Source organism: Malus sylvestris, chromosome 13, assembly GCF_916048215.2.
Source record: "Malus sylvestris chromosome 13, drMalSylv7.2, whole genome shotgun sequence".
In the NCBI taxonomy this organism is placed as follows: Eukaryota; Viridiplantae; Streptophyta; class Magnoliopsida; order Rosales; family Rosaceae; genus Malus; species Malus sylvestris.
The window spans coordinates 101,134-113,334 of NC_062272.1; the positions used below are offsets into that span (position 1 = coordinate 101,134).

The 12,201-nt window shown below is 37.8% G+C and overlaps 3 protein-coding genes across 3 annotated transcripts in view; 2 read left to right on the top strand and 1 right to left on the bottom strand.

The window, feature by feature from the left end:
- LOC126597219 (high mobility group B protein 7-like) overlaps positions 1-12,201 on the bottom strand; it is a 30,182-nt gene that overhangs the window by 11,439 nt on the left and 6,542 nt on the right. The window lies entirely within an intron of this gene.
- LOC126597218 (phytochrome-associated serine/threonine-protein phosphatase-like) lies at positions 336-6,481 on the top strand. The gene is made up of 10 exons (XM_050263996.1): positions 336-524; positions 1,600-1,746; positions 1,859-1,926; positions 3,508-3,565; positions 3,896-4,006; positions 4,160-4,210; positions 4,558-4,701; positions 4,847-4,942; positions 5,026-5,097; positions 6,033-6,481. The coding sequence occupies exons 1-10, from the start codon at positions 444-446 to the stop codon at positions 6,114-6,116; spliced, it is 912 nt and encodes a 303-aa protein (XP_050119953.1). The 5' UTR covers positions 336-443; the 3' UTR covers positions 6,117-6,481.
- LOC126597217 (uncharacterized) lies at positions 7,917-9,660 on the top strand. Its single transcript, XM_050263993.1, has one exon. The coding sequence runs from the start codon at positions 8,079-8,081 to the stop codon at positions 9,423-9,425; it is 1,347 nt and encodes a 448-aa protein (XP_050119950.1). The 5' UTR covers positions 7,917-8,078; the 3' UTR covers positions 9,426-9,660.

A 12,201-nucleotide genomic window follows, 5' to 3' on the forward strand; every position in this document is an offset into this window, starting at 1 on the left:
ATTGTGGACAATCTCAGGGACAATTTCTATTGATTTTGAATATCATGGACCATTTCTATTGATTATGCAAATCTTATGACCATTTTGGATATTTATCATTTTTTTTATTTTTAAAAAGGAAAACTAATAAAAATGGTTTGAAAACTTTGAATTTTAACGAAAATGACAAAATAAAAGGAAAAATGAATAGTATCAAAATTGATTTTTTAGTGTAAAAATATGATTTTTCATTAAAATAAACAGTAGCAAAATTTTTGTTATTATTATTATTTTTTATTTTATTTTTTATTTTTAAGGACAGGTCCCACCCATCCCATCGGTTTATTTGGTAAATGCGTAATTGGCAACTCACGCAGGCGCAGCTCGTGTAATTTCGTAGGTTTCGTCTCTCGTTTGGGTTTGTTGCTGAAACCCTAAACAGAGAGGAGAAGGAAGAAGAAGAGATGGATTTGGACCAGTGGATCTCAAAGGTGAAGGAAGGACAGCATCTTTTGGAGGACGAGCTTCAACTCCTATGCGAATACGTCCGTATTTCTCTCTCTAGTCTCTATCTCTTTTTTTCCTCTATCTACAATTCTACATTTAGGGTTTTTACGCATATCTGAGTCGGTCGGTCGCTGTTAAATTCAAATTGGTTTTTGTAATCGCCTTGTCTAATCCGTTTGATCTTTCGATCAATTTGGGAATCCGATTTCTATATTGTTTCCTTTTAAAATTCGATCACTGAATGTAACTTGTTCACTCAAATTTTGTTCACAAGCGACCTTTGACTAGCTGGTGAGCTTGAGTAGCTAATAGACGGATGGGCTTCAAGATTCAAATTTCAATACATACCCCCTTTGTATAAAAGTAGAAAAAAAAAACCAACTTTATTTTGTTTTTGGTTCCCCCCTCCCTACTCCCTACCTGCATATGTCTAGGTTTGTCCATGCTTATCAGAGTATGTTACGGTTCAGTTCATTACACAATAGTGATCGTTATTCAACACTCTTAGTCGTGCTCACCATAGTTTACAACAATCTTTTTTTCATTACACGTCCATTACTTGATTGGCAAAGATAACTGCTTTTGGCTACCGAAATCCTGCACCTGAAATACCTAGTTTGGACGGCTAGTGTTACTTTGTGATTTTCTCAGTAAATATAGTAAGTTTTTCAAAATTTTGTGCTGGATTTGATGATATGAATGTCTCATGCATAAACATCTGCAGCGGTTGGAGTTCGTACACTTGTGCCTGTCAATTCTGACTTCCCTCTCATATCATGTGAGTCTCACCATATAACAGTGGGTCCCACACAAATGTCCTGAGAGGGAGGTAACTTATAACGGGATCATACAATAATATTTGCACGCACACATTAAAGCTAGTTATTGAAAATGTTGGGATCAGTTTTATTCTTCAAAGTGCAATGTAGAAACATTCCTGTGGCTGTGTAGGTTGTTGACTTTGGTCTTTTCTAATTGTCTATGTTTTTATTTGGTGATGGTGATCTGCTTATGAATAAATATAAATAGTCCCATGAGTGGTAGTTTCAGGTTTTATTATCTAGAGGAGATTTATAATTTTCATTGTCGTTGTTTGTCATTTTTATATCATAGGTAAAAGAGATTCTTATTGAGGAGTCCAATGTGCAACCTGTAAACAGTCCGGTCACAGTTTGTGGTGATATTCATGGCCAGTTCCACGACCTAATGAAACTTTTCCAGACTGGAGGCCATGTACCAGAGACAAATTACATATTTATGGTATTATTTGTATTTTTTTGTTATTAAATTTGATAAAATCTCTGCACGTCATCTTTAATACATCGTTTAGTTGTCTTCTGGGGGTGCTAATTTATTCCTGGCTTGTTGGCAGGGCGATTTTGTTGATCGAGGTTACAATAGCCTTGAAGTTTTCACTATCCTTTTGCTTCTTAAGGCGAGGTACAAATTTTTTAGACTTTTGTTGGAAGAATGTGTTGTAATAATGAGGTCATTACTTTTCAAATGATTACTTTAAGTCATGCACACTACTTTAGTGTTTTGGTACTTGTGCACCATATCCTTATGCCTTTGATGTGCATTGCAGCCCTATGATATGTCGTCTATGGTTTAGTTATCATTTGGGCCAGTACTAAATGGATAATTTCAGTAATAAGAAAGAGTCTTGGAAGCTATCAGTAATGGCATTTTATGTTATAAATTGGTGAAGAGTATAATATATAACCTATGAAGCATGGATACAGATACAGCGATGTGATACGACACGACATGGAGATTTGAAAAATATCTAAAAATTAAGATACGATATGCTATGGATACGACAAATATATATATACATATATATATGTAGCAAGAAAATTATACAAATTAAAACATAATTCATCATTCAAATTCAAGTTCATTTGAGTTGTTGGAGAAAAAAAGTTGGAAATCTAATCCTCTTTATATACTATAGAAGAAGTGTGAGAGTCGTATTCATGGTTTTAATTAGAGGGAAGCTCCTTGTATTCATCAACTTTCAATTATAGATGTCTCCTATTAATTTTCTCCTCCTCATTATCTTTTTTGAAAGTGTAAATCTATCCTAAAAGCCGGATACGTGTATCCCAAATGTGGTATACGCGTATCCATCAAGTCAAAGTCGTGTCCATTGACCATGAAACATATCCAACAAGTATCCAAGAGTATCGGGCAAGTATCGTTTCCGATCAAGATCAAATATTGGATGTGGGATAAGCGACCAAACAAAAGTATCCGTGCATCATAGTATATAACTATAGATAGATGCACACATATTTCACATATTTCATAGCTTACAGTTGAGCGCATTACACCAAGGTACCCAACGTTGGTCTGTTTGGTTATGAAAGGCTAAATTGCTGTATGCGTTCTACCTTTTTCTTTCTCTCTTCTCTCTCTCCTCTCTTCTCTCTTCTCTCTCTCTGGTTATCATCATTGCTTTTTTTGGTGGAGGAAGAAGGGTATGGGTCTGGGAAGATGTGCAGTGATGGCTATTTTTTTGGTAATTTTGAGGGAGAGGAATAGAAAGGATGTTTGACAATGTGATGGTCAGGAGGTGGATTAGTTGGGGGAGAGGGTTTGCTTCTAAACATCTGTATGGGATTTGATCTCTTAAGAGTTTGGGGATGGCTTTTCTTTTGCGGTACTTTTTTTTTGTTTTATATCGGAATGCAGCTGTTTATTGCTGGCTCCTGTTCCTTTGCTTATGTTTTTAGGTTCCTGGTGCATTTTGGAGCTTTCTAGATTTTTGATCCGGTGACATCTTGTCCATTGCTTTTTAGAGTTTTGTTCTCTTAAGAGCCTTGGAATGGATCTCCTTTAATGCTTTTTTGTTCCTATAAAAATTAGGCAGCTTTAATTAGTATGTACATCAGGAGACGATGAATTGAATGCTAGATTGCTTTAATTTTTTCCTTCTCTTGTTGACAATCTCAATATTTATGAGATATTTATGTTTTTCTTCTCGTAGCTAATGTTGTCTTCTTTTACTTGTGGCTATAGATATCCAGCTAATATTACCCTTTTGCGTGGTAATCATGAAAGCAGGCAACTTACCCAGGTATGATATTATTATAGATTGTATAGTGTTTTGGAACAGACAATTATTAACGATACCCTCTAGAGTTTTGTTAGATACTGAAATTGGGAGCAAGGGTTTCAATGTTGTTTTTCTTTGCTTACATGTTGTTCTTTTGAATATTATTGTGTTAAAGCTTTTAGTGGCTGAAATGAAATTACAGTTAGTGTGTTCAGAGGTACTTTAGCGTACTCTTGGTGCCTACGATACTCAAATATTGCAATGTAATGGAGGCCTAGTATAATGAAATTGTGTTACTGGCATTGTTGGTAGGATCAATCTTGTTCAATTATTATTTTTTATCGGTGCTAGGTATATGGCTTTTATGACGAATGCCAGAGGAAGTATGGAAATGCTAATGCCTGGCGGTATTGTACAGATGTTTTCGACTATTTGACGCTATCGGCAATTATAGATGGAACTGTAACCTTCTTTCCCTCTCGTCTATGTATATGTGTGTGTGTGTGTGCGTGTATGCAAATATCTCTTATCTCTATCTCTGTGCGTATGCATATTTGTAACTTTGATTGCGTGCTTTTTGATAGTAAATATGTTTTATGTGGATTGTCATCCCAGGTGCTGTGTGTCCATGGTGGACTTTCTCCTGACATCCGAACAATTGATCAGGTAAACCGTTTTCGATTTGTATTATTTTTGTTCATATATGTAAGCATTTATGTTTTTCATGCATGTTGCAGCAGCTGCCACTCTGCATTAGCCACTTCGAATGGATATCCAATAACAATTTTTTAGATTGTGTAGTTATGTGTGTTAAACGATCGAAAGAAGCAGTGATTCCCTTAGTGTTGGATTCTGGATCACTGGGTTCATGCTTTACCTTGTGAACTACATGTCTATGACCTTGCTTTCAAAGAAGTTTTGTTTATTTTTGCTTTTCCGTTTGCATGAAACATCATCATCACTGTACATACCTTTTCGTTCATCATCACTGTACATACCTTGTCGTTTAACAGATACGGGTCGTTGAGCGAAATTGTGAAATTCCACATGAGGGGCCATTTTGTGATCTCATGTGGAGCGATCCTGAAGATATTGAAACATGGGCAGTAAGTCCACGAGGAGCAGGTTGGCTGTTTGGGTCCAGAGTCACTTCTGAGGTAATAAGTTCTGATTACTAATCAAGTAGGAGAGCAGTAGGATACTCCCTGCTCTCTCTCTCTCTCTCTCTCTATTACACACACACACACGGGCGCACACACACATCACACCCATACTAAAGCTTAAAAATCTTGTTTTCTGCAGTTCAACCACATAAATAATCTAGATCTGGTTTGTCGAGCACACCAACTTGTTCAAGAAGGTCTTAAGTACATGTTTCAAGATAAAGGCCTTGTAACTGTGAGAGTTCGAACCTCTTTCATTGATTTTTTTCCTAATATTCTAAAAGTTTGATTGAGTAGTTGGGTTCTTGAATTTTGCAGGTCTGGTCTGCACCAAATTACTGTTATCGCTGTGGGAATGTAGCTTCTATCTTGAGTTTTAACGACACTATGGTAAAGATTACTAGCTTGCCTATTGCCTTTTACTTAATGGAAACTTTTAGACTCACTTTTATGATATGTGTAAATAGGTATCTTTTTGTCACCTTGACTATGTGCATAGCATATTTAATGTTGATTGTTTCTAGTGTCTGAACCACTTGGTTCTGAGAGACTTTCCAACATCCAAGAGCTGACTATTGCCATCTTCTAGAATCTCTCAATTTTAGACTCTGAACATATAAACTTTTGAAGTAGCTATACTTGGTTCGGGATCATTAGAAGGAATGAATTAAATCAATGCATAATTTGGAGAGTTTATAAACTCATGGTCAACCATATTAACACGTCCAACTTCTAAAATAAAAAGAAGTTCGTATGTTACTTGCATGAGAATAACTTTAAGCCATGCACCATGCTGCTTTTTGTTTTGGTGATGGAGAGAAGTGAAGCTCAGTTTTTAATATCCAATCATTCAGTTAGAACTTAGGGGCATGTTAATTTTGAGGCCATACTTTTTAGACATTTACTGCTTATTGTGTTAGTTGTGCTATATTGCTCTCTTCATTTGGTCCCAGAGTTTTTGGCTATTTCATTATTTATATTTATATTTATTGGAAAGTGCAATGGATAAGTAGGGACGGGCATTGGGCCAAAAAATTGGTCCATAACTCACTAACTAAAGGACAAATAATGGTCCTTACCCCATTAAACCCATTTACTAACATAATGGGTCTATTTCCATGTCTGGTTGCTGCCATGTACACCTGAAACTAAAGGACAAATAATGGTCCTTACCCCATTAAACCCATTTACTAACATAATGGGTCTATTTCCATGTCTGGTTGTTGTCATGTACACCTGAAAATAGCGCTTTTTTTGTTGTAATTTTTTACATCAAGTAGAATCCATAGCGTTTGTGATGGTTGGTGTTTTGTCGTTTAAAACAGGAGAGAGAGGTGAAGTTTTTCACTGAAACAGAGGAGAACAACCAGATGAGAGGACCGAGGACAGGAGTACCTTATTTCTTATGATCATTTGGAGTGATTACCTGCGTCATTTGTAAAATCATTTTAAGTCTTGGTATAGTTGTTGAGAGTACTGGAACAGAGAAGAACTTGAATATGTCGGTCAGTCGCTGTTGGGTGGATCTCCTTTCTGCTTGACTGTAGGTTTTCCATCTGGTCTGTCTGGCTGCTACACTATTTTACATTCATGGGTTGTGTATTACTTTTTTTTAGGTTGCTAATTGATATTCAATTCTTAATCCATGCCCGACGCATTTCGTTATGTTTCATTTCTGCCCTGTTTTGCAATTCATGTCTAGTGTATTATGCAGCAATGCGCGAATTACAACTAGCTTTTTGTTATTTAATATTTACGCCTATGTCCCATTTCAGTTCGCATCTTACATTTATTCTTGACGTGTATTTCTTGTGGAGGTTGAAGTAATCGTAATTAATAATTCTCTAGCAGCTAGATTTTACGAATACATTTTTGTTTTTAGGAATGGATTCATATTTTAACCCTTATACTTGACGAATCAAAATTCGCATCCGACAGAGTTTCGTTATGTACAGAGTTGTTTTATTTGTCTCTGCATTTCAAATGATATAAATAATCAGCCAAATTGAAAACGCTGACATGTTTCCTAAGGTTAATTAAGGGGAGCGGCGTTTGATAACTATTTCTTTTTCAATTTTTAAGTTTTTTATTTTCGTTTTCAATTTTCATCCTTGAGAAATTTTAAATTATTTTTTATTCACTAAGAATAGGACCGTCCCTGTAGAATACTAAATAGGCGTCCGGAAAGAGAAGAAAATGAGTATTTCCTTATTTCGGGTTCTAATTCTAGATCGGTGCAGTCCACTCGACTCGACTCAACTCAAATAGAACACTTTTGATTAGAAAGTTTCGACTTTACAATGCAGAGAGTAATTATCCCCTTACCATCAAAGTATAGTGCATCAAGTTTTTTTTTTCATAAGGAAGTTTGAAAACCATGTCGTTTTTTAATTTTCAGTTTCATGTCTTTTAAAATTGGGACAAAAAAAACTTGATAAAAGTTTGAAAATCACAATACAGGAGGGTAGTAAAGTGAGTAATAGCCCAATAGAAATGACTCATAGTGTAGACATTCCTCCTTACCAATCCCATCCCATCCCATCCCATAAAATTTTAATGTTTTTTAGAACATAATGTTCGTTAATTTCCATAACTCCATTGAATGTCTTAAATATTTTGAATTTGGTTAATATATTGCAAGCATGAGCTATGAATAAATACTTAAAAAATATACTGCTTGGGTCGTTGAAGTTCGATGTGGATGGGGCCCACAATTAGTCTATATTTTTACCACAATGAGAAATCCTTTAGATAAATGGCATGTATATATATATGGGAAGGGTTATTGACACTTCAAAAATCTCATTATACACTCCTCACAAGTGTATTTTTCTTGCTAAATATAGAAAGTTTGGAGTGTAGAATGAGAATTTTGGAATGCCAATAACAATTCCCTATATACATATCACAATCAAAATTGCATAGACAAAAGCTAAGGCGTAAATCCCGACTACGCATATAGAATGAGATTTTTCAGTGTTACTACGCATGCATAACGAGATTTTTTTAGTGTGCTAGGAATACGATTAGATAGTAATAATGCAAATAGTTGAAAACTTAAAAAAAAAAAATTAACCAATTTATCATGGAAAAGTTGTTAAAGAAGAATCCATATCAGAAGTAACAAACAAACAAACAAAACAAATCAACCATAAAATCTTATCTCTTTGCTTGGTTCAATCCCAACAGAATAGACGGACGACCAACCAAAGTTAAACCAAAAGTTGATTACGTCTCCTCCATTTGTCGTCTACCATTTTCTTGTGCTCCTCTCTGTAATTTTCCTTTCCCTTTAGCTTGAGTGGATTTCTTTTCAGAACCAAACCCCGCCAGCCAGCTATAATCACAATCTTATATAATCAATCAAATCTATGCCATCCGAGACACCAACACCGTCGTCGGAGAGCAGCCATGGCGGCACCTACCTCCAAAGCCTCCTGGACACGGCCCGCCCCTTCCTCCGGGGTGAGCTGGAGTCCGTTGACAAAAATCTGCCTTCTCTGGTGGCCGTCCTGCGCTCAGTTGGAGCTGGCGAGTGCTGGCATAAGCACGGCACCTTTCTCGAACACCTGGTTGACATCTACCGCATTCTCAAGATATGGAAGGCCCCTGACTCTGTCTGCCTCTGCGGCCTCTTTCACTCCGCTTATTCCAATTCATATGTCAACCTTGCCATCTTTGATCCTTCCACAGGCCGCGAAGTCGTTCGCGCCCATGTCGGGGAGGCTGCGGAACGCTTGATTCACTTGTTCTGCATTGTCCCCAGACAGCCTCTCATCCATGACGACCTTTTGTTCCACTACACCGACGCAGAGCTCGTGGAGCATCTCAAACAATCAGAGATGTCGCTGCAGCAGTTGCAGAACCAATCGGAAGCCGCAAGTCCGAATTGGAGTTGGAGGAACAAGGTGCAGTGTCTTGTTCCTGCAAATGGGGTTACAGTGAAGCACATAAAGACTGGGGAAGATGTGTTGGTATCGAGGAGGGTACTTGCAGTGTTTGTCCTGATGACAATGGCAGATTTCAGTGATCAACTCTTTGGTTTCCAGGACGAGCTCTTGGATAACAAAGATGGTCGCCTCGAGTTCAGGGGCAACAACTATGGAGCTCTGTGGCCAGGCGATGGCAAGCCAGGGCTTTGGATGAATTCCATATCAAGGATGGCTGCAGTGTACACTTTGATAGTGAGAGAGGAGGAGATGTTTATCCAAGAGAAGAAAACTATTAGTTCTGTTAATGCTACTGCTGGAAGTGGAGGAGGAGAGAATGCCGCGACGGACAAATGTAGAGATGAAGACATCGAGCTGGTGGTGCCACCAGTGTTTGACAAATGCACAAGGGTTCTCGATGCGAAAGAGCAATTGGCTGCAAGGGAATTGTACTGGGAAGCTGTTTGTGATGTGTCTCAAAAACAGGGAAAGAAAGGAGAGGAGGACAGAGCTGAGGAGTTGCTGTTGAGGTGTGTTGAGAAGAACCCTTTTATTGGGGAGCCGCATGTGGTGTTGGGTCAGGTTTATTTGACAGGAGCAAGGTTTGAGGAGGCGGAGAGGGAGGCAGAGAGAGGGCTAACCCTGATGCTGGAATGGGGGAGTGCTTGGGACAAGCGGATGACTTGGGAAGGTTGGATTGCTTGGGCAAGGGTGCTCCTCATGAAGGCAAAGGAGAGAAGTTGGCCACAAACTTCCTGGGGCATCCTCAACTTGGGCCTTGTCAGATAGGTCGAGGCTTCATCGCCATCGCCAAGCTTAGCCACCGCGTATCTACGTTCAATAATTAAATAAAGGGTGCCTCCTCGATGGAGGCTCCATCGTATCATCATATATACGTGTATCAGTCAGTCACTAGTGTGTGTGGATGTTTTTCTTGGTGTTTGGTACCTACACTGGCCAAGTAGTCATAACTAATAATGTTTGGTGCCATCATTCTCAAGTTATCATGTTTGTTTTCGGTTGACTTAGAGTGGTTTCAAATTGGTATTTTCATCAAAAGCAACCCAAGTAATTCAGATAGATGGTCTGATAAGTAAAAAACATTTGCCACGAACCCAGCATTTAAAGAGAAGATGGATTTACCATTTTCCAAAGTGAGAAATTCGATCGGAAGTTGGCTGGCATTCTCCCCTTGCCTCCCCTTGCCTCCCATCCCCTCCCCTCCCCTGCAATATGCGACTCATCCTTCCGTTTGAATGTATGATAATATCGCATTCCAGATGTACCAATATGAATGAAATTTGAATGAATTAAATTATCAAAGGTGGGTATTCGTGGCCTTCAAATTTTTAGCTTATCAAAAGACAAACAAACAATTAGCTAATTTCCTCCAAGTTATCAGCAATCTCCCCACATTCAAACCTAACTTCAACTGAAGAATGGTACTAGGACTTTCACATACACCCTTTGCAAAATCTTATTATTTTTCTCACCCTTACATAAATCCACCTATTTTTTTTTTAATAATGTTTGGTTCTGCTGAAATGAATAAATTGCCATCACAAATAGACACGTGGCTAAACAATTAAATAATTGAAAACTTCAACCAACATCACTCCCAACTGGCCTAGCATTTTTTTTTCGAGAGATACTTTCAAATAAATTAAAACCAAGACACTTTCAAGTTATTTTTGAGGACCCTAATGCCACATTTTTTAAATTATTTAATTGTTTAGCCACGTGTCTATTTGTGATGGCAATTTATTCATTTCAGCAGAACCAAACATTATTTTCGAGGACCCTAATGCCACATTTTTTAAATAAGCAATACGTAAGGACTCACCTCTGAACTCTCTGCGACTAGCTCTCCCATCTCTCTTATCACTTCTCTCTCTTCCATCTCTTCCGGCCTCTCCGTCTACTAAATTTTCAAGGTGATTTTCCAACCCTAAATTGATATGTTCCATACCTTGATTTTGATATTAATTTAGAATAATGCTAACGAGACTAAATTTGCAAACTAAATGATGTGTCATTAATAAGAATAAACACGTTTATCAACATTTAAGTAATAAACCGATCATTAACTTTTATGTCCTTTAGTTTTCAAAACTTTATCTCCAAATTTAGTCTTTTTAACATTACCCATTTATTTATCAGGAATTTAGTTGCATATGTGTATTGTAGATCATTTTAATCCATGAGTATTTAACTTTAATTGGGATCCATCTTCATCTTAGTTACCGGCATATTGAATGAAAATGTAATGTGTATCTACTTTTTACTTTTTGATTTGCCGTTGTTTTTCGTGCATTTGTGTTAGTGTAGGAGAATCTAAATAGAATTCAAATGGGCTAGGCTTTGTAAATTATTGTGGACTTTGGATTACTTGTACATCAAAACAGTTGACTAGTATATATTTGGATTCTCCTACACTAGCAATTTGTGTAGATGAAAGGAAGCAATGTGATGGCTAACTTTGTGTGTGTGTGTGTCATTTCGTGCAGGATTTTTCTTATCTGAGACATGGATATAAATAAATGGGTTGTGTTTAATCCGGTTTATATTTATTCAAAGAAAACTGTAGCCCAAGGAAGACGAATCAGTGTCGAGAAAGCTTGCTACTGAGGTTTACATTTGCATGACCATCTGAATCATAAACATTAATTAATTATGCATATAGGTCCAAGCAGTCGGCGTGATTTGTAGTAATACATGCATTTTGTGCTCCGTTTGACTGTTTTAGATAGATAAGGCTTATCCACGCGATCTCGTGCAAATAGGGAGAGTGAGGGTCTTGCTCAATCCAGCCATTGCCATTACTTCGGACTAAGGATTGCTTTATTGCTTTGAATGTCTCATGTATCATAGGCCTGTTGTTGTTTTTGGGGTACTGGGCAAGTAGACAATTCTTGTTTTTGCGAAGATATGTGTTACAAGGGAACTCTTGAATGGCACCCGCCCTTTGATGGCAGTAATATGATCTTACAGCATATGATTAAAAGTGAGGGGGAATGTCGTGGGGAGAAATCTCAATTATTATTCTTTTTAATCCTTGGTGCTGAGATGAAACTTACCTTGGAAACGTAGCCAGATACAATCGTTATATATATTGCTAAGCAAAGACTCTACGTCGTGATATTTGGCAGTTTTTAGCTGGTTTTCTCTGTTTGACAAACTTTTTTGGAGTTGTATCTGGTCACCCTTAATTTACTCTCTCTCACCTTATACCACAGGCTCTGATTAATCTGTGAGTCAAGCTGTGTTACTCTGCTGAGCTCTCTATTCTGTGATTTCTGGTCGCCACTTCGGGTTTCCTCGTGCTTTGGATTGTCACATTTTGGGTGGGGGCCGGTGGGTAAACAAGACATAGGGCAACAGTTGGGTTGGGCCAGATGGGGCATAAGAAAGTCCATGCACCTTTTTCCATGTTCGTCTCTCAACAAATTAATTTTATGGCAGTTTTGGTTCCTATACATCCTGGTATGGCTAAGTAGCAGGAGGCTGCTGCAACCACATCAAGTGCAAGTGCTGGACCTGTCAAATTAGGGAGACATGGAGTAGC

Coding starts and splice junctions, on each gene's coding strand:
- LOC126597218 (XM_050263996.1), top strand. CDS start 444: ATGGATTTGGACCAGTGGATCTCAAAGGTGAAGGAAGGACAGCATCTT. Junction 525..1,599: donor TTCAACTCCTATGCGAATAC/GTCCGTATTTCT, acceptor TTTATATCATAG/GTAAAAGAGATTCTTATTGA. Junction 4,211..4,557: donor ACATCCGAACAATTGATCAG/GTAAACCGTTTT, acceptor GTCGTTTAACAG/ATACGGGTCGTTGAGCGAAA.
- LOC126597217 (XM_050263993.1), top strand. CDS start 8,079: ATGCCATCCGAGACACCAACACCGTCGTCGGAGAGCAGCCATGGCGGC.